This window comes from Hemiscyllium ocellatum, chromosome 7, assembly GCF_020745735.1.
Source record: "Hemiscyllium ocellatum isolate sHemOce1 chromosome 7, sHemOce1.pat.X.cur, whole genome shotgun sequence".
Lineage (NCBI taxonomy): Eukaryota > Metazoa > Chordata > Chondrichthyes > Orectolobiformes > Hemiscylliidae > Hemiscyllium > Hemiscyllium ocellatum.
Window position 1 is genome coordinate 40,267,129 of NC_083407.1, and position 24,977 is coordinate 40,292,105.

Sequence of the window (24,977 nt, forward strand, 5' to 3'; positions counted from 1 at the left end):
CAATGTCAAGGCCACCGGCCTATAGTTCCCTGGCTTTTCTTTACCACCTTTCTTAAACAGTGACACCATGTCAGCCAACCTCCAGTCTTCCGGCACCATATTTGCGACAATTGATGATACAAATATCTCAGCAAGGGGCCCAGCAATTACTTCCCTAGCTACCCAGAGTTCTAGGCTATACCGGATCAGGTCCTGGGATTTTATCCAATCTTATGCGCTCAAGATTTCCAGCACTACTTCCTCTGTAATATGGACATTTTTCTAGATGTCACCACTGATTTCCCCATATTCTTTATCTTTCACATCCTTCTCCACAGTAAACCCTGATTCAAAATACTCATTTAGTATCTCTTCCATCTCCTGCTGTTCCACACACAAGCTGCTTTGCTGATCTTTGAGGGGCCCTATTCTCTCCCAAGTTACCCTCCGGAACAGGGCAAGAAACTATCTTCTTAACACAGCAGACTGAAGCATTCTGAAATTAACAGGAGAAGTCTGAATATATGAATTTGCTATTCTAAATTAATTTAAAGTCATAGGTATAGAAGGGGGAAGAAATACTGGATAGAAAAAAAATACACTAGGTTGTAAAATTTATTTTAAAATCTCTAACAATTAAATCATAAGATTGTGAAATACAGGTAAAATAATTAATTTCAATTTAGTAGGCAGTCAATATCTAATGAATGTAGGTTTGTTCGCTGAGCTGGAAGGTTCATTTCCAAACACTTCGTCACCATACTAGATAACATCTTCAGTGAGCTTCTGGATGAAGCTTGTATCGGATGTTAAATGAAGTTTTGGATTCCAGTTGATTTGAGCAAATAAATTATCTTTACTATAAAGACAGAATAGACAGGAAAACTTCCTTTCGACAAGGGCATACACAACTGCATTAACAAAATTCAAGTCTCCAAATCAAAAAGTTTATTCAATCTCTAGTGATAGTTCAAGACATCAGTGGTGATAAAACTGTTGGAAGAGAAGCGGTGTAACAGGATTTACAAGATTTGGAAAGACAAGGATTGATTAGAGATAGTAAATATTGATTTGAGCTAGGGAAATCATGTCTTACTAACTTGATTCAGTTTTTCGAAGAAGCGGTAAAGAAGATTGATGAAGGCAGAGCAGTTCATTAAGTTCCACATTCTAGACTGATTAGCAAGGTAAGAGCACATGGAATTCAGGGGGAGCTGGCCAATTGGATGCAAAATTAGCTTGAAAGACGACAAGAGGGTGGTGGTGGAGGGTTGTTTTTCAGACTGGAGGCCTGCGACCAGTGGTATGCTGCAAGGATCGCTACTGAGTCCTCTGGTTTTCTGTCATTTATATAATTTGGTTACGAATGTAGGAGGTACAGTTAGTAAGTTTGCAGATGACACCAAAATTGATGATGCATTAGACAGTAAAGACGTTACTCAGAATACAATGGGACCATGATCAGACGGGTTAATGGAGTTTAATTTAGATAAAAAGGCAAGGTGTTGCATTTTGCTAAGACAAACCAAGGCAGGACTTACTCAGTTAATGGTAGGGTCCTGGGGTGCAATGCTGTCCAAAGAGACCTGGGGGTGCAGGAGCACAGTTCCTTGTAAGTGAAGTCACAGGTAGGCAGGGTGACTGTAGCATTTTGCAACCTTGCCTTTGTTGGTCAGGGCATTGAGTACAGGAGTTAGGATAATCATGTTGCAGCTGTACAAGAAATTGGTTTGGCCACTTTTAGAATACTGCACTCAGTTCTGGTCTCCTTACTATTAGAGAGATGTTGTGAAACCGTTCAGAAAAGGTTTAAAAGGACGTTGCTGAGATTGGAGGATTTGACCTATAGGGAGAGGCTGAATAGGCTGGGGCTTTTTCCTTGGAGTCCTGGAAGCTGAGAGATGACCTTATAGAAGAAATTTATAACAACACGAGGGGAAAGAAGAGGGTCAATTGCTAAGGTCTTTTTCTCAGGGTAGGGAAGTCCAAAAGTGGAGGGTTTTAAGGCGAGAGGGGAAAGGTTTAAAAAGGGACCAGAGGGGCAACTTTGGTACATGTACAGAACAAGGTGACAGAAGTAGAAGTAGTAGTGGAGGGGAGTACAATTACAACATTTAAAAGCATCTGCCTAGGTACATAACTCAGAAGGGTTTACAGGGATATGGGCTAAATGCTGGCAAATCAGACTAGATTAGTTTAGGATATCTGGTCGGCATGGACAGGTTGGACTGACTGACCGTTTCCATGGTGTATAACTCTGACTCTAAATGCTCACCTCTCGAAGTGTTGGCTTGCCTTTGAAAAACTCCGTGTTCTTGCTACTTTTTGGGGGATTAAACCGTGGATTCAAGAAAGCACAACCATTAGCAATGGCTTCTAGAGGAGCTGGTCCTTCATATGGAAAACCAAGGCCAACAAACAACTGTAAAAAAAAGTTTTTTTTACAATACAGTGCAAAACAAACATTAAGTACAGATCAGAGGTGAAATGTAAACATGCCCATAACATCATAACAGATAACAGTTTGGTATTAGAGTGATCACAAGCATACTAAGAACAATAATGCCAAACAAAAAAACAAAGTCTGCTGGCCACTTTAAAACAGACAATAATGTAAAACGATGACAACTACAAAAGCCTAACACAAAATAATAAAATATGCAGAAAATACAGTGGGCTAAATTGGCACCTAAATGCAAAGCTGCAGAATATTACTTCAAAACTAGAGGGATTTTCCTTAACTTTCAGAAGAGAAAAAGCAAGCAGAAATAATAATGCACCAATACACAAAATGTAATTTTGTAACAAAAAGCAATGAAATTATTTATAATGATTCTTCTGTTCCTATTTCAGAGGAACTCCTCCAATTTTTTGTCAACTTTCCCTTTCTGTTTATGATGACAATGACTTTCACTAACTCTCATACCAGGAGTTGCTACTTTAGTGGATCAAAATTGTGATATGCATGGCCTGGATTTCCAGATCTCATGAACTATCACAGGGAACGGAATGGATGTTGGGGTTAAAATTTCTTGCTCTACGGGTTGTACAAAGCATGTGTTGCAAACCAAGATGCACAATGCTGGTTTGAAATTATCTTGCATGAACATTATTTGGATAATCTGCTAGCATAAGTCATCCTTCCTTAGATACTCAACCAGTTTAAGGAAATAAATATTGGCTTGTTTGTTCAATACTCTGTCCCAGCAGGATAGGTGGAGGGGCAATCTCCAGTGCCCTTGGAATGCTTTGCCAACTGTTCAGCATCATGTCCTCTGCAACAATTTTTAAAGACACTAATGCTAAGATATAGCCCCATTTTCACTCCTCCCCATGCAATTTTGGGAAGAGGGCTAAAATATGTTGTTAACACATAGCTGTTCAAATCAGACATCCCATTTTCTGCATTAAACCGAAAATTGGTCTCTTCACTACTAGAAAGTCTCTCACATGGACACTGGTCTTCAAAGTTGATTTTGCAAAAATGGTGCAATATTCACCATGACTCCATAAAAGTCAGTGATTGTACCTTACAGAAACAAATTCAAAATTTTTTAAAAATCTACTTTCTAAATGCTAGTGATTAATAATATTTCATATGAATGACTTCAGAGCAGCCGGTATCCCATCAAGTCATCCTTCATTTACACGTGCACTGGACTTGACACTGGCCCAGCTTTCTCAAAGCCATTTCTCCAAGTTAGCAGAAACTCTGACATTGCTGCTTATAATCAGTCAGCTGGGGCCCCCTGATTAGACCAGATTGACAGGCCCAATCGGGGAACTCATTCTGGAGATCCACCTGCTGACATTTTTTGTTACAATCACTATAATTGTTTCTCCTTTAATTCCAGGGACAAAGGCCAGTTTTTTTCACCATGTAGCTTTTCCTGGGGAGTTTGTGCACCCGGTACAGTTCCTCCAACTCAGCTCTGGTTATGGGCAGTGTACTAGACTGTAGCCCGCCTCTTGCGCCCTGAGTATCTCTGAAGAAATTCATCCTTTACTTCAAGTAGAAAAGACATTACAGGCTGTGACATCCGCTGTGTTCATCTCAGACTTTAAGGTTTCTTCTATGCTAGATGAAGGGGAGAACCCACAGGCTCTGACATTCCTTCCAGCTGTTCTGAGAGGCCAGATGCTTTGCTCCTGCCCTGTCTGCAGGTTTGCAGCTTTCAGGTGGTTCACATACTTGTTCAGAACGGTCTTATCTGCTTAAACTTTGTAAGTCACAGGACCGGACATAGTGTTGACCATTCTTCTGATCCATGCAGGACTATTTCCATGGTTTCAGCACCAAATTTCATCCCTTGAAGTGAACGGTTGCTCTTTAAAATTTGCATCCTATATAGATAGGGCGATTAAGATGGCATTTAGCATGGTTGTCTTTGCTGTTTAGGCCTTTGAGTGTAGGAGTTGGGACATGATGTTGAGATTGTACAGATATTGGTGAGGCCTCTTCTGGAGTACTGTATTCAGTTTATTACTCCCGGTAATGGGAAGGATATTATTAATCTGGAGGAGGTTCAGAAGAGATTTAGCAGGATGTGGCTGGGATTGGAGGGTTTGAGTCAAAGAGAGTCTGGGACTCTCGTAGGTTGAAAAGTGCCTTTATAGAGATTTATAAAATAACGAGTGGCATAGATAAGACAAATGGCGCATGTCTTTTTCATAGGGTCATGGATTTCAAGATTAGGACACATACTTTTAAGGCGAGAGGAGAAAGATTTTAAGATGAGGAGCATTCTTTAATTTTAAACTCAGTGGTTCATGTGTAGAACGAACTTCCAAAGGAAGTGGTGGATGCATGTAGTTACAACGTTTAAAAGACATTTAAACTGACATGAATAAAAACATTTGGATGGATATTGGCCAAGGGCAGGCAGGTGGACTGGTTTAGTTTAGGATTATGGTTAGCATGGACTGATTGAACCAAATGGTCTGCTCCTGTGCGTATGCGCTGAGCATCAAGTCTGGCATTGGCATTTCTAATGACGTTTCACCTTCCCATTTCCCCCTCAAGTTCTGGTACAGATGTGGGAGTCGGAGCACTTTTGATTGCAGTCATTTGATCTTCCATCGTGTAACCTGGTCTTGACGAATGTGCAACCCAAATAGGTCACTTTGGATGCTTGGAACACATATGTTTTTACTTTCTAAAGCATACACATTGGAGAAGCATCTAAGGAGTATATCCAAGCTTTCTAAATGCACTTTATTGGTCTTCCTTGTTACTAGCTAGTCATCCAGATAACTGACGACCTGGGGTACACCTTGTAAAACGTTCCCCATCATCTGAAAAGTGGCACAGGTCGATAACACCACAAATGGCAGTCTTGTACATTGGTACAAACCCTTACGGGTGTTAATTGGAGTATACTTCTGGTAATCCTCATCTAATTGCAATTGCAAGTATGCATGACTCATCTCCAATTTAGTGAAGATCAGCTCCCCTGCTGGCTTTGCCTACAAGTTTTCTGTGCAAGGGATTGGGAATTTATCCATCTTCAGGAAGCTGTTTAGCTTAATTTTAAAATCACCACAAAGGCAAACTGACCCATCAGGCTTCTCAACCAGTACAACTAGTGCTGCCATTCTGCGACGGTTTATATTGGCTTGGTGATTCCTTTGCTTTACAGCTTGATTTCTGCCTCCACGTTTGTACACAAAGCAAATGGCACCAGGCAACCTTGTAGCATCGTGGAATTGCTTCAAGGTTAACATGCAAGTTGGACTTGGCTCCTTTGATACTTGCTAGACCTTCCTGGAAAACCTTCGGATATTTAATCAGGACTTCACTTGGGCATCCATTTTCTAATTGAAAAAATATTGAGCCAATCAAGGTGAATCTTTCTTTACCAATTTTGCCCCATCAGCTTGGCCGGAGTCTTTTACTACAAATCGGTGGTAACTGAACCAGATGCTTTTCACACGAGACCAGAACCGAAGGTGTACCTTTAATTTATAAAGGCTCCCCAGTATACCTTCTCATTTAACAAGGTCTTACATAAACTGAAGAACTGGGCTCCAAAACAAATTCTGTTAAAGACTGATTCTGCAATCACAGATACAGCTGCATAGATACCAACCTCCAATAGAACCTGGTGACCGTTTAACCCAATGTTTATTTGGGTCCTGATTTGGCTATTGCTAAGCAATTTAGCCGTTCCAAACCAGATGCAGGTGAGCTCTGCAGGTTGTGCACTCTCCCGGAAACTGGCCTGTTTTCTTACTCAATTTATACCTAACGGGACTCTTTTGAGCTTGCATACCGATAGCAATTACAGTGGCTCGCTAGATCTGGTCCTGAGAAAAATGTTAACCGTTTGGCTGAGGTTTACCTTATTTTAGGGTTTTGATGTGGGCTGATCTAGAGTCCCTCTGTATAAAATGGTGTCATGAGTGAGGCGATGCAATTTCCTTCAATCAAGTGGCGCTTCCCCTAAGTTCAGTTGACCTGGCAAGGTTTCCACTTCCATCGGCATATCCTGTAACTCATATGTTCTGCATGCCATATTTTGTAATGATAAAGCCAGTTGTAATGCTCGTTTGAAGTCCAGTTGGACTTCAGCTAGAAGGCGCTTTTGCATATTGACATTATTAATCCCACATACCCCAGTGTCTCAGCATCTCATTAACTAAAGTCACATAATTCTGTCACTGATTCCTCTGCTTCTCGAACTGCTGAGTAAAAGTGATCGCATTTCAGAATTGTGGCGGCTTGGGGTCATAATATTCCTTAAACCTAACAACTCTTGAAAGGTATTAATATCTGGCGCCTCAGGAAATGTTAGGGTCCTAATAATTGAAGCAGCAGCGAGTCCACAAGCTGTCAGAATAATTACTTGATGCATTTCATCTGCTCCACTGTCTCTTGTATGTAAGAAACACCACATTCTTTCCACATACTGGACCCAGTCTTCGATGGAAGCATCAAATGAGTCAAGCTTCCCAGATAATGGCATAATGCCAGAAATGTTTACCCCAGCTTGAAGACGACTGTTGAGGTGGAATTTCTTCAGAAACATATTTCCTTCACTTGTTGCCAAACATAACTCCACAAATGTTAGTACCCTATCACCAAATCACCCTGTATTTACATGTGCATAGTACTAGAGACTGGACTGGACTCCTCAGAGTCAACTCCAAGTGAACAGAACACTTGACACTCCTGTTTATATCTGCCAGCCAGGGTTCCTTGACTGGACCCAGTTAACAGCTCCAGTCAGGGAGCTCCTTCTGAGGTCCACCTGACTGACTTTGTTACAATCACCACATTATCTTTCTACTATAATGCACCAAAAAAAAGTCAATTTATTTTTAATACTTCAATTTGAGAGAAATTGAAAACTGAACATTTGAAGTAAATGGTTAGAGTAAAAGCAATAGGGGGTGCAACTGATCTTATAATATGAAAAACAAAAATTTATTTACAAAAAAAGGTTCTAAACTTTAAAAATGAGGGACCATTACTGAGGATCTTTTAAGATGCTGCCTTATTACTAATCATTCATACATCAAGAAAAAGCTCCTGATAGTCTGTAGAAAGTACCTGTTCTAAAACTCAACCTTTTGGCTGCAATGTATATGGCTTATTTGAGCAATATTGTGGGCAGTCTTGCGTTATCCAGGGCTTGCATTGAAGCTGCAGATAATTTATTTTAGAATCCTTCTATTTGCTGAGCAAGAGACCTTCAATTTTTTTTTATATTTGTGAATCCAAGACTCAAAACAATAGATATGCTTACACTAGTGCTCATAAACTTTGGATCTCCAAAGAATAGTATGGAATGTTGAAGATTTCACCTGTGAAACTGTATACTCCCAGATGCGTCTCATCCATACATGTGAATGTAATCAAATCTATAAATGCAGGCAAATAGATAAAAATTTACCTACAATGGTGTTTCTTTAAAAAAAAAGACATTTTTCTGTAAGTTGAATGGCTTGACTGGACTTGCCCTTTCTCAACATTATTAAAAAGTGAAAGCAGCAGCACTAATATGTCACTGATTTAATATTGGATAAACAAAATTAACCAAACATGTTGTGACTGATGACATCAGAAAACACAAATGCAAGCTAGCAACCAAACAAATGAAATTCAGAAGTCAGATTGAAATATTTCAAGGCTTCTCTGCGAATTGCAAAACACAGTGATGAGCACTGCTGCCTCACAGCACCAGAGACCCGGGTTCAATTCCCACCTCGGGCTACTGTCCGTGTAGAGTTTGCACATTCTCCACTCATCTGCGTGGGTTTCCTCCGGGTGCTCCGGTTTCTTCGGTTTCTTCCCACAGCCCAAAGATGTGCAAGTCAGGTGAATTGGCCATGCTAAGTTGCCCGTAATGTTAGGTGAAGGGGTAAATGTAGGGGAATGGGTCTGAGCCGGTTGCTCTTTGGAGGGTCGGTGTGGACTTGTTGGGATGAAGGGCCTGTTTCCACACTAAGTAATCTAATATAATCTAACCTCCATTTCCATTCTCAACCTTCCCCCACCCCCCCCACCACCCATAAATAGAGGATACCACCCCCCTCAAATTTAGCAACAATTGCCTCCCTCTTTTTCTGATAGATTGATTCCTGAATTTATGCTTTACCTGCTCTCACATTGAGCTGAAAAACATAATTTACCTTGCTTTAATATCATTCACCTTGACCTTTCTTTTACCTTCACCTCGTTTGCCTGACTCTTCCTTTCCTTGTCTTCTCTCCATTGTTTTTGTTCATTTCCACATGGGATTAGAGAATCGCTGGCTACACCAGCATTTACTATCCATCCCTAATGACCCTGGAAACAGTAGAGGTGAGCTGCCTCTTGAACCGCTGCAGTCCTGGGGTGTATGGATGCCCTCATGGTGCTGCCTGTAAGCAAGTTGCAAAATTATGAACCTGCTACAACGAAGGAATGGAAATATAATTCTAAGTCATGATGGCATGTGACTTGCAGGTAGTGCACAGGTGCATTTGCTGCCTTTGTCCTGGAATGAATGTTGATGGTGGTGGATGGTGTGCTAATCAAGTGGATGGCTGTGTCCTGGATGGTGTTGAACTCTTATTGGAACTGCATTGGGCAAATGGAAAGTATTCCAAAACACTCCTGACTTGTGCTTTGTACATGATGGCAGATAGGCACTGGGGAGACAGAAGAGTTAATCACTGCAGTTTTCCAAGGTGTTGACTGCCTTTTGTATCCATAGTATTGACCTGGCTGGATCAGTTCAGTTTCTAGTCAATGTTAACTCTCAGGACGTTGCAGGGCCAATGAACATTAAAAAGGGGCAATGGTTAGATTTTTTTTCATGTCATGTGTGCTATGAAGTGTTGTGTATTCGTTAAGTATGATGGACTGCCACTGTGTGTCTAATCATGTGATGCAAAACAGTCATCAGCCATTTGAACAAGAAACAGCTTACTCTATCCTTGCTGCCTGTACAGTAAACACATTATTAAAACTCCTGTTATTGTTTAACACTTTGATCTCCTAACCCTTCTGGAAACGTAATAGAAAGAATACGAATAAAAACTGCTTAGAGATCCACCAGATCAATACACTGATTCATTGAAAAAATATAGAATCACAGTCCTAACAGCAAAACATACTGATAAAAATGAGGAAAGGAATCAAAAGACACCCTGGCTGCACTGAAGCAGATAGTCAGTTTTAAAACAAAAAGGTGAACAGTGCAGAAGCAGCTTGCTCCATGCTGAAGGAACACACTAAAAAGAGTAATCTACATTGAAAGAAAGACTTTGAGCTAGTAGTGCAGACTCAAAAGAAAAATAGGTAGGCTCAGAAATAGCTCATGTTAAATGGGGAGAGGCAAGTCAGCGCGAAGGTTTTCATTGTGCAACACAGGGCCTCCCATTTTAATAAAAGAATTTTGGGAAATTTTGGCACCATAGGAATTACATGATGAAAATAACGTGCTGGAACTTCCACACAGTGAAATTCCACTATTTTATTCAAATTAATAAAAGTGAAGCAGATATAGCCTTTCCAGAGTTCCTGATTGTTTGGCGGAGGAATAAACTTTTTAACTTCTGAGAAGTCTGGCACAGTTCAGAAAGCAGAGTTCCAAAATGTAAGAAGAAATAGTAGGAATTCTACAGTAGAATTATTTTCACCAAAACCACTGGTGATTTCTGAAAGGTTTGGATTCAACAAATGCAACCAGCGTGGTGGGGAATCTAGCTCCCAGTATGTTACAATTAGAGATGTTAGCAGAATGTTGCATATTTGAAGGCAACTTGAATTATGCTAATCAGAAATTGAAGTGGAGTTTAAGATGAAACAATTCAGAAGAGACTACAGATGAAAAGAAAACAACTTAAAGCTCTGGAAATAGCACTTTCAATGGAATTAGCAAGCAAAGATGCTCAATACATAAGCTTGAGAGGGAGGGCCCCCCCACCCCCCCCAAAATAAAACAGCATTTGATATGGTCTCCTCTAATTGCAGAGACCAAACATAGGCTGGATGACTGACTTGTGGAACATCACTATTCAGTCTGAAAGCAGGATGGAATTTCCTGTTACTTATCATTTCAATTTTCACCGTGTTCTCACTCTGACGACTGCCCGTGTCTTGCTAATGTTCCTTATTTCTTGATCACTCCACAATTATCATTAGTAGAATAGCAATTCATTATCTTGTAGACAAGAAACAAAAAGAGTACAAATAAATGGCTCGTTTCCCAAGTGGCAGCCAGTGACTATGAGGTACCACAGGGATCAATACTTGGACTCTAACTATTCTCAATATATATTAATAAATTAGAGTGAGCTAAAGAATATTTCCAAGTTTGCACATAACAAAGCTGTGTAGGCAGGTGAACTGCAAGGATGCAGCAGAGATGCTTCAGTATGATTTAGACAAATTGAGAGAGTGGATGAAATACAATGTGGATAAATGTGAAGTTATCCACTTTGATACTAAAAACAGGAAGGCAGATTACCTGAACGGTAATGGATTGGGAAAGGGAGAGGTGCAACGAGACCCAGGTGTCATTCTACAAGAGTCGCAGAAAGTAAGCATACAGGTGCAGCAGATACTGAAAACAGCAAATGATATTGTGGCCTTCACAGCGAGAGGATTAGAGTACCTTTGCATGCCTTGCTGCAATTGTACATACCTTGGAGAGATCACACGTGGAATATTGTATGCAGTTTTATCTCGTTATGAGGATGATGTTCTGGCCATACAAGGAGGGTAACCAAAGTTTACCAGACTATTCATGGGATAGCAGGACTAATGCATGATAAAACACTGAATTTGTTATGACTGTATTCAATGGAGTTAAGAAAAAAAAAATGAGGGTAGGAATCTCAGAAAACTGTAAAATTCTAACAGGACTTAATAGGGCAAACACAGATGCTCCTAATGACCTGGAAGTCCAGAACCAGAGGTGACAGTCTCAGGATATGTGGTGGCCATTTAGGATTGAACTGAGAAAATAATTTCACCAAGAATGTAGTCTACCTGAGCAATACTCTGCCACAGGTTGAAGCCAAAACACTGAATATTTTCAAAAGGAGGAGATACAATTTTTAGGGTTAAATAGATCAAAGAGTATACAGCAAAACCACAATCAGGTATGAGCATGATCAACCATGATTGTACTCGACAATAGAGCCAGCTGGAAGGGCCAAATGTCCTACTTGTGTTCCTATATATGCTGATTGGACAGCAAAGCAAATTTGTAAGATCTGCCTTAGTTGTATATTCTATTTAAAATGTAACTTGTAGTTTACAATTAGAGTTGACAGCAATCTGGCTGTTAATGACGTTCAATACAAGTTGATTCTTTATTGTACAGACTAGATGGTGACTCATTTAGTAAAATATAATTTTGAACAGAAGGCATTGTAACTTAGTTCCTGCAATAAGGACCTGGGACTTTGGATTTCTCCCTCAAAAGAAAAAAGGTTATGGTCTTAAACAAAATCACAACTTATTTGGAATTTTTGCTTGTATCTATTTGCTCTGCATGTCCAGCATTCTCAACATAGCTTTCTGGCATTTTCTGCTTTTAAGTATAGCATATGAAATAGTTTATTTTTACATGAAATAACCTAAATTTACTGAAAAGAAACAGTTGTTGAACAGTTTGGACACAGATCACATGATATGCAGAAATGGTATGAGTTTTCAGTGAGACAGGATAATGTACTGGGAAAAAAAAAAATCAAACAGTGTAAAATTTGTACATTCCTACTGAAGATGAAAATCCCGTGTATGGTGTTTACTTTATTATTTAATAATAGAATGGAAGTGTTTTAGATGTTTTACTTGGTTTAACTTTGTTACTGATATAACTTGATCTGACAGTGGAACAGCTTCATTATGGTACAGTCTTTTGATATAGAGCTTCATTGTGAAAATCTCTAAATACAAAAAAAACAGCTCAGACTGAGGCATTCCCTTGCAGCTAAAAATAGAATATTTGTGTTTTCTCAATGCACAAAATTTTTTGTTTTTAAAAAAATTACAAGTCAAATTAATTTCAGAAGCTTTGTATGCAATCAAGATGAACAAATCACATCTTCAAATTCGAAAACCCACTTTATGAAATTAAACAAATTGGAAAAAAAAGGCAGTAGCTTCCATCACTTCTCGATGTGGGTTGTTTTGCCTTTTTGTCCACTAATCTATTTCTCTCCACATGATTTTATAAAATTCCAACATAATGATTGTTAGAAATCAATTTGGATTAGCACAAATGTTCAGAATTCTACAACTTCAAATTATTTTTTCCCTGTATGTACATTTATATTCTGAAGCAGAGAAGTGATCGTCAACAATGCACACGTATCACACTTTGTACCTTTGTTTCCCTTAGAAGAAGTTGTAGATCACGTCCACTCAGTATCCCATGGTTTTTCACATAGCTAGGAATGTGGACTGTGCTCGTTCCATGAACAGTGCCATGAACTTCTGTGTAGCTATGGATTATATCTAAGTAAGACCTCCTATCCTGAAGAGAGACAGGAGAAGAAACACATTTAATTTACTGGAGTCTGAATTAATGTACGAGAAAGCAAAATATTTAGATCATCTCCTTCTTGATCATTTCCTGAAGTGGAATTACAGCAATAAATCTTTATGTAATGTGTGAAATTGAGGAATAGAAGAAGTGAAAAATGCTTGGAGAATGATCCAAGAGTATAACTCAGTCATTACAGATGGGGCATTATGCCAGCCACACAACCTCATTAAAGCACACCTGAACTTAAAAGATTACAAATAATCAGTGACCAACAAGAAGACTATAACCAAACTTAAAGTCTGAAAATGTAAAATTCTGGCAGTGTCATTGTGGTATTTCCATTGTACCAATAATCCTGAGACTCAGGCTAATATTCTGGGTTTGTATCCCACAACAGCAGTTAGTGAAATTGAAAATAATTTAAAAATATGAAATTTTAAAAAAGTTAGTCTAATGGGAGAACATGGAACTATTGTTGTCGCAAACCCTTCTGGTTCAATATCCTTTAGGGAAGAAAAATTGAATAGAATGTCAAAATTTTTTTTGTTTCTTCACTGGATCTTTTTTGTAAAAATGCCATAAGTGTTTAAAGTAATCATATTCCAGTACCTATATTAATAACAAATCAAATATAAAACAAAACAAAGTCCATCTTTGTACAATTTACAGTTCATGGGTTCCTAACATCAAGGAAAAGACTGGAACCACATTCTCCTATGCTGCAAAAAGCAGATATCAAAAGCCACCAAATCCATCTCGTCTGTGCATTTTCAGACACAACGGATAATTTAGCATGCCCAATGCAACTAACTTGCACATCTTTGGACTATGGGAGGAACCAGAGCACCTGTCAGAAATCCATGCAGACACAGAAAACATGCAGACTCCACACAGTCACCCAAACTGGAATCAAACCCAGGTTGTTGGTGTAATGAAGCAGTAGTGCACAGTACTGAGCCAGTGTGCCACATCTGCCCTTACTGTTTTAAGGTTGGATACCTGTGATCTGTGGTATGCCGCAAGTATTGGTTGTGGGTCCACTGCTTTTTGTCATTTATATAAATGATTTGGATGAAAATATAGGAGGCATGTTTAGTAAGTTTGTAGATGACATGAACATTGGTGGCGCAGTAGACAGTGAAGGTTACCTCAGAGTACAACAGGACCTTGATCAGATGGGCTGAGGAATGGCAGGTGGAGTTTAATCTAGATAAATGTGAGGTACTACATATTGTTAGGGCAGGACTTATAACTTTAACCTTAAAAGTTCTTGGGGTGAATTGCTGAACAAAGAGAAGTTAGAGTGCAGGCTCATAGTTCTTTGAGCGGAAGGTGACATCGCTTCACTGACCTTCTGCTCAAATAGAGTATAGAATTACAATGAAGGACTCTCAATTACCACGAGAAAGATAGATCATCAGACATATGCAGGAATGTAGAGTTGAAGTTAAAGTCACATGAGCCACGATCTTACTGAAAGATGACGCAGGATCAAAGGTCTGAATAGTCTATTCTTCCTTTCTCATATGTTAGTACATCACACCAAATCAAAGGCAAGTCAAGCTTGAAATATCAAAAGATTAGCTCCAATAAGCCCTATGAAAATATTAATCTAATACCGCAACATTCTGCAAGAATGTTAAATCCATGAATAAAGAAACATGTTGGCATTTTTGCCATTGGAACATGTCGTCAATGAGAACGGCTAGCAGTCCAAGAATCAAAATATGTCAAGTAATGGATTCATGGGTTAGTGGCAACTGGACGGCTTTTGATTATCCAAGTGTATTTTTCCGAAGGTGGTAAATATGACGACAACGTATGGTTTTTCAAAGAAGTGTTTATCATGTTGAACTTTTAATACTTTACACCATGCAAAATAATTACCCATCAAGGCTAATTTACTTGACTTTATATCCATCATAACTTTACTGATATTTCTGCAATTAGAGAAAGTATCTCACTCTCATGCAGCTTCATCCCAATTTACACATTTTCTGTAGAAACCCTTGATTTTGAAAACCAATTAGTTCAACACAAGCATTTTACTTATGAACTTCAAAATACAGCTGGTCAGTATACATTCAGTGACAGTCCTGTACTAACACAGTTACAGTTCAGCTTTGTTGTAGGATTACCAAACTTTCACAGCATTCCCTCAGTTTCAAGAAAATGAAACAACAAAAGTGGGGTGCACAAGCAGATAGCAGGGAATTGAGAAATCATGATTATGGGATCCCATTCTTGCACTTCTGCTCAAATTATGAAATATAGTATGAAACGGACTGGTAGGCTACAGGAGATACTTATTAGGAAGGAAGATGTGTTGGACATTTTGAAAAGCTGAGGATAGACAAGTCCCCCGGGTCTGACAGGGATATATCCTAGGATTATGTGGGAAGCTAGAGAGGAAATTGCAGAATTGGCAATGATCTTTTCATCTTCACTGTCAACGGGGGTGGTGCCAGGGGACTGGAGAGTGGCAAATGTTGTGCCCTGTTCAAAAAAGGAAATTGAGATAACCCTGGGAATCACAGGCCAGTTAGTCTTACTTCGGTGGTAGCCAAAGTAATGAAAAGGGTACTGAGGGATAGGATTTATGAGTTTCTGGAAAGACACTGCTGATTAGGGACAGCCAGCACGGATTTGTGAGGGGTAGGTCTTGCCTTACAAGTCTTATTGAATTCTTTGGAGGTGGTGACCAAGCATGTGGATGTGGGTAGAGCAGTGGATGTAGTGTACATGGATTTTAGTAAGGCATTTGATAAGGTTCCCCATGGTAGGCTTATGCAGAAAGTCAGGAGGCATGGGATTGTAGGAAATTTGGCCAGTTGGATAGAGAACTGGCCAACCGGTCAAAGTCAGAGAGTGGTGGTAGATAGTAAATATTCAGCCTGGAGCCCAGTTACAAGTGGAGTCCCGCTGGGATCAGTTCTGGGTCCTCTGCTGTTTGTAATTTTTATTAATGCCTTGGAAGAGGGAGTCACAGGGTGGGTCAGTAAATTTGCAGATGAGACGAAGATTGGTGGAGTTGTGGATAGTGAGGAGGGCTGTTGTCAGCTGCAAAGGGACTTAGATATGATGCAGAGCTGGGCTGAGGAATGGCAGATGGAGTTCAATCCTGTCAAGTGTGAGGTTGTCCATTATGGAAGGACAAATAAGAATGCGGAATACAGGGTTAACTGTAGGGTTCTTAGTAAGGTGGAGGAGCAGAGGGATCTTGGGGTCTATGTTCATAGATCTTTGAAAGTTGCCACTCAGGTGGATAGAGCTTGTAAGGCGGCCTATGGTGTATTAGCAGAGGGATTGAATTCAAGAGTCGTGAGATGATGTTGCAGCTGTATAGAACCTTGGTAAGGCCACATTTGGAGTACTGTGTGCAGTTCTGGTCGCCTCACTTTAGGAAAGATGTGGAAGCTTTGGAGAGGTTGCAGAGGAGATTTACCAAGATGTTGCCTGGAATGGAGAATAGGTCGTACAAGGGTAGGTTGAGTGCGCTAGGCCTTTTCTCATTGGAACGGCGAAGGATGAGGGGTGACTTGATAGAGGTTTAAGAGATGATCAGGGGAATAGAGTAGACAGTCAGAGACTTTTTCCCCGTGTACAACAGTGTGTTACAAGGGGACATAAATTTAAGGTGAAGGGTGGAAGGCATGGGGGGGGGATGATAGGGATAGGTTCTTTACCCAGAGAGTGGCGGGGGCATGGAATGTGCTGCCTTTGGGAGTGGCAGAGGCAGAATCATTGGCGACCTTTAAGCGGCAATTGGATAGGTACATGGATAGGTGCTTAAGCTAGGACAAATTTTCGGCACAGCATCATGGGCCAAAGGGCCAGCTCTGTACTGTATTGTTCAATGTTCTATGTTCATACTTCTGAAGCGCTTTCATGCTTAAATGATCAAATTGGCAATTTGAACTTGACTGATACTAAGTATTGTTATCAGGTTGATAGTATGTATTGCACCTTTAAGACAGTGAATGAACACTGTTCTGAGCTGAGAGCTTACAAGCACCTGTCAGATGGCAAGCGAGCAGTCTCAGAGTGGACTGAGAATTGAAAATATGTAACATGTTGTTAGAGTACATTAAATGTCTTGAGGGTTCCTGCCTCTTGTATCCTTTCAGGTAGTGACTATTGGATACCCACAAACCTCCAAGTGAAACACTGTTAGCTCCATGTCATAAGATCATAAGAAACAGGAGTAGAAGGAAGGCCATTTGGCCCATCGTGTCCACTCCACCAGTCAATCATGGCTGATGGGCATTTCAACGCCACTCATCTGCACTCTCCCCATAGCAAGGTTAAGAATTTATCAATCTCTGCCTTGAAGAAGTTTAACGTCCTGGCCTCCACTGTGCTCAGTGGCAGTGAATTCCAGAGGCCCACCACACTCTGGCTGAAGAAGTGCCTCCTCATTTCTGTTCTAAATTGATCCCCTCTAATTCTAAGGCTGTGCCCACAGGTCCTAGTATACCCACCTTTTGGAAACAACTTCCAAATATAAGAAGAATGTGACTGCACTAGACAGGGCGAGGAACAGATTCACTAGGATTTTGTCTGGGTTGCAGCAATTCAGCGATGAAAAAAGATTAGATAGGCTGGAGCTATTTTCCTTTGTGCATGGAAAACGGAGGAGGTAGGGTATCTGATTAAGGCATACAAAAGTCCTGAGGGACATAAACAGGGTAGCTAGGGAGAAACATTCCCGTTAGGAAAGGGGTCAATAACGAAATGGCATGATTTCTCCTTATGGAGCAGAAGGTTTAGAGGCGGTGTGAGGTAAGAGTGTTTCATCTGGAGGCTTGTGGATATCTGCAAGTTGCTGCCTGAAAAGGGTGCGACAGGCAGGAACCTCAAGACCTTTAAAGTACTATTTAGATTAGCACTTGAACTCCATGGCATAGAAGGCATTGGAAAATGGGAATAGAACAAATGGACGTTTGATAACCAATATGGACACACTGGGCCAAAGGGCCTCTTTCTGTGCTGAAAAACTCCCAGAGCTTTGTGACCAAAGATGGTTTATTCAGTATCTGATAGCAAATTGTTTCAGAAAAGTAATTGAAGAGTGTTACAACTCTCTCAAGTATCCAAGAAACCAATGTTTCTGCAGAAAATTGTCAATATCTCCAAAATAGATTTAGTATTCCAAAATTCAACTGACAACCATCTCAAATTAAAAAGAGAAAATATAAACAAAACAGTTACAGCAATTTCTTACATTAGCAGAGAAATAATGCATAACTAAAATGATTATAATGGTGACCATTTAACCCATTTTAGTTTATCCATCAAGAAGGACCCTTAATCTTCCCTCTGAATTATTTTAGATTATTACATCTTTTACCACTTCAACTACTCTATGCATGCAGGAAGGCTCATTTTGTGAACCACTCAATAATACTTGCAAATATGCTTTAGAATTAAGCCCCGTCTTCAGAAATTAATCAATTATACCCACATATGGTATAAAGTTCTGGTCAACAAATCTTATTTTGTAGAAGCAGTATGCACTACAGAAAGAAAAACACACAACCCATAAGATTTTATAAAAATGTAAAAAATATATAGCAATATAAAAATAGACAGTTTAGTGCTTTCCAAGATAAAAACAGATATTGCTTAGGTAAGAGAAAAGGTTGAAAATTATGAACCCGAGGAGTTACTCCTCTCAGAATCAGACTGATAAGAGTGGGAAGACAAGTGTAGATGCATCTTAAATGGAGGATGAGACGTACTACATGTTGGGAACAAATACAGAAATTAGAATGTATATTTAAATGGGAAACTCATGAATAAACATACACAGGGACTAAGACACAGAATTTGATTCAAGGTTGAACACAGTGATAAAGTGGTGGGTGTTTTGAAAACAAAGGTACAGAATACAAGAATAAAAAAATAAAATTGTATAAAGAAGTGGGGAAGCGACAGTTTGAGTTCTGATTGCAGATTTTTGTCATGTTAGAAATTCTGTGTTCAGCACAGATTGAACAAAAACAACTAAGATGAGAAACTACTGATGAGTAACATGGGGTCATACAAGTATAACAAAGAAACAGGATGGTTGTCAGTATTTATACTCTATTTGGGAGTTCCCTTTTTTTTCCCCTTATCTAAATCTACCTTTGCAACCAGATATTCCCTTCTTCCTCAAATGCCCATCAGCCTCCCAATGAATACACAAATTATTCACTTAGAGTCAGAGAGTCATGGAGATGTACAGCATGAAACAGATCCTTTGGTCCAACCCATCCACGCTGACCAGATATCCCAACCCAATCTCGTCCCACCTGCCAGCACCCGGCCCATATCGCTCCAAACCCTTCCCATTCATATATCCATCCAAATGCCTCTTAAATGTTGCACCTGTACTAGCCTCCACCACTTCCTCTGGCAGCTCATTCCATTCGCATACCACCCGCCGCGTGAAAAAGTTGCCCGTTAGGTCTCTTTTATATCTTTCCCCTCTCACCCTAAATCTATGCCCTCTAATTCTGGACTCCCCAACCCCAGGGAAAAGAATTTGCCTATTTACCCTATCCATGCCCTTCATAATTTTATAAACCTCTATAAGGTCACCCCCTCAGCCTCAGACGCTCCAGGGAAAAATAGCCCCAGCCTGTTCAGCCTCTCCCTAGAGCTCAAATCCTCCAATCCTGGCAACAACCTTGTAAATCTTTTCTGAACCCTTTCAAGTTTCACAACATCTTTCCGATAGGAAGGAGACCAGATTGCGCGCAATATTTCAACAGTGACCTAACCAACGTCCTGTACAGCCGCAACATGACCTCCCAACTCCTGTATTAAATACTCTGACCAATATAGGAAAGCATACCAAATGCCTTCTTCACTACCTATTTACCTGCGACTCCACTTTCAAGGAGCTAATGATCACTCCTCCTGGATTGAAAATAGGTCTAACATGCTAGCACTATTAATTTGAAGCAGAGAAGGTTAAATAATATTTTAACAGGTTGAAGGAGTTAATAAAATAGAAGAAAGCAATGCAGTGCAACAATGGAATGAGAAACGGTTGTCCTTTCAAGTCCCTTTCCATTTTAAGTGCTTGGAGTAAAAAGCCACAATATTCTGAATTTAAGGGTATGAATTTAAATAACTTATCCTTACAATTTAATTCTGAATCTTGTTGTTATTATCCTAAATCTGCACTGTATTCCCAATAAGACAAGTCTATCTTTTGAGGTGCAGCGCACAAAAACCAATATAATTTCTGATGCGGTCTAATGAAGCTTTTATTCAACTAAAATACCACTTTATCATTGTGATTTCTCATCTCCTTAGAGAAAGAAGTCATGTCTACTTAGCTGCTTAGGCTAAAATGCTTGGAGAAAGTAGAAATAGCATATACAGGAAATATTCTGATTGCTGACAGAGTCTGACAACAGATGCAAAAAAAAATTATTTTCAAGTGATAAATAAAGCCAGTCGTTAATAATTATCCTGGAAGAAAATGAGGACTGCAGAGGCTGGAGATCAGAGTTTAAAACGTGGGGCGCTAGAAAAGCACAGCAGGTCAGGCAGCATCCAAAGAGCAGGAAAGTTGCCGTTTCGGGCATAAGCCCTTTATCATTCCTGACATTATCCTGCCCACCAAGTGATAGGTACAGATTTAAACATGATATTAAAAGGCAACGATAAAAACCAGGCAGGTGCAAGGACTCAACAATTTTGTTTTTAATCATAGCCCATCTAAGTTCAGTTAAATAAATATAACTAGGTAATAATTCTCATTGTAGAATGATTGCTGAATCTATGTACCTTCCAAAAATGATCCACTTTGCCATATACAAGAGACTGATTTTGTCTTTTGATATCATCAAGATGACTAATATCACTGGCATTGAGATGTTGTTCAACCACAAATCCTAGGAAGCTGTTGTCAGGTGTGTGAGCTGCAAAGACAGGCAAGGCAAAACACCACATCATAATTCGATCAAAATTATCAAACACAGTAAGGATCTTAGGAATCAATATTTGGTCTTGGTATATGTTCCTGAACATTTTAATAATGATAATCTTAGTAATCCAAACCAGAATTGGGAAGCATCACATTGGTGAAAAACTGAATGGCACATATTTAAAAATGAATCAGGTAATAGCAATAAATATCTTCTCAACCAAAGTAACATTAATGAAACATTGAAAAGATAGCAGTCATTATCAGTACTTAAATCAGCAACTGTGACAATTTATACAATTACAAGTAAGTTACTTCTTTACAACAGCCTTAACATTCACATCTCTTTTTATTCTCTTTATATGCTAAAAACATATATAAGCCAAAGAGGCCACGCAAACAAAATGAATGAGCACTATAAAGTAAGTTAAGAGCCATATGTTGCACTCTGCGAAGATGCACAAGACGGAAGGTTCTCAAGCGCAAAGCAACCTGACAGAAATATGCAAATCTCAGGGGTCCCTAATCTCTAAAGTCTAAAAGCCAAAATAAGTGAGTTATCAGAGGGCAGCTAAGATGATCGGCTGGGCCTAGTAATTTGCTAATGCCAACTTGCATGGATAATAGGTCGAGGAAGATGGTGGCCATGGACCATGCACATACACTGTGCTGCATACATTGTCGGCTACGGTGGCACAGTGGTTAGCACTGCTGCCTCACAGCACCAGGGACCTGGGTTCAATTCCCGCCTCAGGCGACTGACTGTGTGGAGTTTGCACATTCTCCCCGTGTCTGCGTGGGTTTCCTCCGGGTGCTCCGGTTTCCTCCCACAGTCACAAAGATGTGCGGGTCAGGTGAATTGGCCATGCTAAATTGTTCGTAGTGTTAGGTAAGGGGTATATGTAGGGGTATGGGTGGGTTGCGCTTCGGCGGGTCGGTGTGGACTTGTTGGGCCGAAGGGCCTGTTTCCACACTGTAAGTAATCTAATCTAATCTATTCAGCTGGGTGCAACTGTAAGGTTTATACTGTGACTTTCACTTCAGGAACTTGCACCATCTAGTTTCTCAGTGAAGGAGAGCATAAGTCAAAGTGGCAGAGAAATAATATTAGTTGGGCTAATTAGTTAATGAAAATGCATAACTAAAGGTGTTTGCTGCTCAATAATAAGATTCTGAAGTTGCCTTTCAAAGCTCAATCAGGAAATTGGAAAATCTTTCCTCAGAAATTCAGATTTTTAAAACATTCTTGCTTACATCCCCAAAATTCACACTTTTGTCCAAGCCACACCACAACAGGAAAACTGCTAGTTTTTCAAATTCAAATGCGGTGCGCAGGGACTATTAAATTTCAATGAAAGACTGCTAACTGAAGTGATTGGAATTCATGGAAAAGCAATGTAGCTAAAGCAGACCAAGCAATGAGTACGCGATAGGGGAATTAGATCAGGAAGAACAGGGAATAGTTTTGCAGTAGTGCTGACCAAGTGGGAATGAGAAAAAATGCTGTCAGACGCAGCTTACAGTATGCAAAAAAAGAGAACTTACTAAGAACAACTTACTCATTCATCTTCAGCAATCTGTTCATCACAAATGCATAAACACTATATGGCAACTATATTGCAAATGTTGGCTTCACATCAAGCATTCCCTTCATTCCCACTTTTAATGGGGGTGGGGTTGCCTTATTAGTAAGAAATGAAATTAAACCAATAGTAAGAAACTAAGTAGGGTCAGATGATGCAGAATTGAGGAACCACAAAAAAGGTTTAAAAAAACATTTTTGGATTCATGTACAGGCCTCCAAACAGTAGTCAGGAACTGAGACAAAAGATACACCAAGAAACAGAAAAGATGAGTAGGAAAGACAAAGTTACAGTGATCATGAGGGATTTAAATATGCACGTGGACTGGGAAAATCAGTTTGGCAGTGGATTGCAAGAAAAGGAGTTTGTGGAATGTCTCGGAGTTGCTTTTGGAGCAGCTTGTGGCGGAGCCCACTAGGGAACAGGACTACTGGATTCAATGTTGTGTAATGAGACAGACTTGATAAGGGAGCTTAAAAGGTTAAGGAACCCTTCGGAGGCAGTGATCATAATACATTTGAATTTACTGTGAAATTTGAGAGGGATAACTAGAGGCATGAGGAAGGAGCTGGGTAGAATTGACTGGGAGGGGGGTCTATCATGAAAGACAGTGGTAGGAGTTTCTGGGATTAATTCAGGAGGCATAGCAGAGATTCATCCCCCCCCCCCCAAAAAAAAGCAGCATAGTACAGGGAGGATGAGACAACCAAGGCTGACTGGGGAAGTCAAGGAGAGCATAAAAGCCAAAGTAAATGCATATCATGAGGCGAAGGGTAGTGGGAAACCAGAGGAATAGAAAGCTTAGAAAGACCAGAGTGCAATAAAAAAAGGAGGGAAAACAATAAATATGAGAGTAAGCTAGCTAGTAATATGAAGGAAGACTGTAAGAGTTTCTTTAGATATATAAAGGGCAAAAGAGAGGCAAAAGTGGACACTGAGCCACTGGAAAATGACACTGGAGAGATAGTAGTATGGAACAAGGAAATGGCTGAAGAATTGAATAATTACTTCGCTTCAGTCTTCACATGAGTAATATCCCAAAAATTCAAGAGCGAGGTGGCAGAGCTGAGTATGGTGGCCATCACGAAGGAGAAGTTGCTAGAAAAACTGAATGGCCTGAAGATGGATAAATAACCTGGACCCGTTGGACTACACTCCAGAGTTTAGATTAGATTACTTACACAGTGTGGAAACAGGCCCTTTGGCCCAATAAGTCCACACCCTCCATTCCCCCCTTCACCTTAACACTATGGGCAATTTAGCATGGCCAATTCACCTAACCTGCACATTTTTGGACTGTGGGAGGAAACCGGAGCACCCGGAGGAAACCTATGTAGACACGGGGAGAATGTGCAAACTCCATACAGACAATTGCCCGAGGCAGGAATTGAACTCTGGTCTGTGGCATTGTGAAGCAGCAGTGCTAACCACTGTGTCACCGTGCCACTCACTAAGTTCGAAGGGAAAGAGCTGAAGAGATAGTGTAGGTGTTAGTGGTGATCTTTCAGGGATTGCTAGAATCAGGGAGGGTCCGAGAGGACTGGAAAATCACTAACATGTTACCCCTGTTTAAAAAGGGAGTAAGGCAAAAGATGGAAAATTACAGACCAATTAACCTAACCTCAGTCATGGCAAAGATCCTGGAATCCATTGTGATGATGATTTTCTGAATACTTGAAAGAGTATGGTTAAATCAGGCTAGGTCAGCATGGTTTCATCAAGGGGAGATCATACCTGACAAATCTGCTAGAATTATTTGAGTAATGAGCAGGTTAGACCAAGGAGAGCCAATGGATGTTATCTACCTGGACATCAAGGCAGCCTTTAACAAGGTACTGCACAGGAATGACTGAGTAAGATAAGGGAACATTGTATTAGAGGCAAGTTGCTTGCTTGGATAGAAGCTTAGCTGTCTGGCAGAGAGACAGAATGGGGATAAATGGGTCCTTCTCAGGGTGGCAGCCAGTGACAAGTGGTGTTCCACAAGGCTCAGTGTTGGAAGCACGTTTCACTTTATATATTAACAATCTAGGTAAAAGGAACTGAGGGGATTCTGGCTAAGTTTGCAGACAATACAAAGATAGGTAAAGGAACAGGGAGCATGGCGAAGGATTTGGATAGGTTGGTGCCTGGGCAAAGAAGTGGCAGATCGAGTGCAATGGGGAAAAGTTTCAGGTCACGCACTTTGGAAGGAAGAATAGTCCATGCCTCTATCTTCTAAATGGAGAGAAAATTCAGAAGTCTGAAGTGCAAAGACATTAGGAGTTTGTCTGGGATTCTGTTAAGGTAAACTTGCAGGTTGAGTCAGTAGTTAGGACGACAAATGCAATTATGACATTTAATTTTGAAAGGATTTGAACATAAAAACAGGAATGTATTTGGAGGTTGAAAAGACTCTGGTCAGACCACATTTGGAGTATTGAGAGCAGTTTTGGAACCCATATCTCAGGGAGGATGTACTGGCTATAGGCCAGTGGTTCAGGGGAGGTTCACAAGAATGGT

The 24,977-nt window shown here is 40.1% G+C and overlaps 1 protein-coding gene across 4 annotated transcripts in view; it reads right to left on the reverse strand.

Annotated features, from left to right (window-relative positions):
* The window catches only part of mgat5 (alpha-1,6-mannosylglycoprotein 6-beta-N-acetylglucosaminyltransferase), a 143,940-nt gene that overhangs the window by 25,501 nt on the left and 93,462 nt on the right, over positions 1 to 24,977 (reverse strand). For all 4 annotated transcript variants that reach the window (XM_060827136.1, XM_060827135.1, XM_060827137.1 and 1 more), the window contains exons 11-13: positions 20,754 to 20,887; positions 12,807 to 12,956; positions 2,255 to 2,401 (exon numbers count right to left, since the gene is read on the reverse strand). In XM_060827136.1, coding sequence (XP_060683119.1) covers positions 2,255 to 2,401; positions 12,807 to 12,956; positions 20,754 to 20,887 — 431 coding nt within the window. The remainder of the gene's footprint in view (positions 1 to 2,254; positions 2,402 to 12,806; positions 12,957 to 20,753; positions 20,888 to 24,977) is intronic.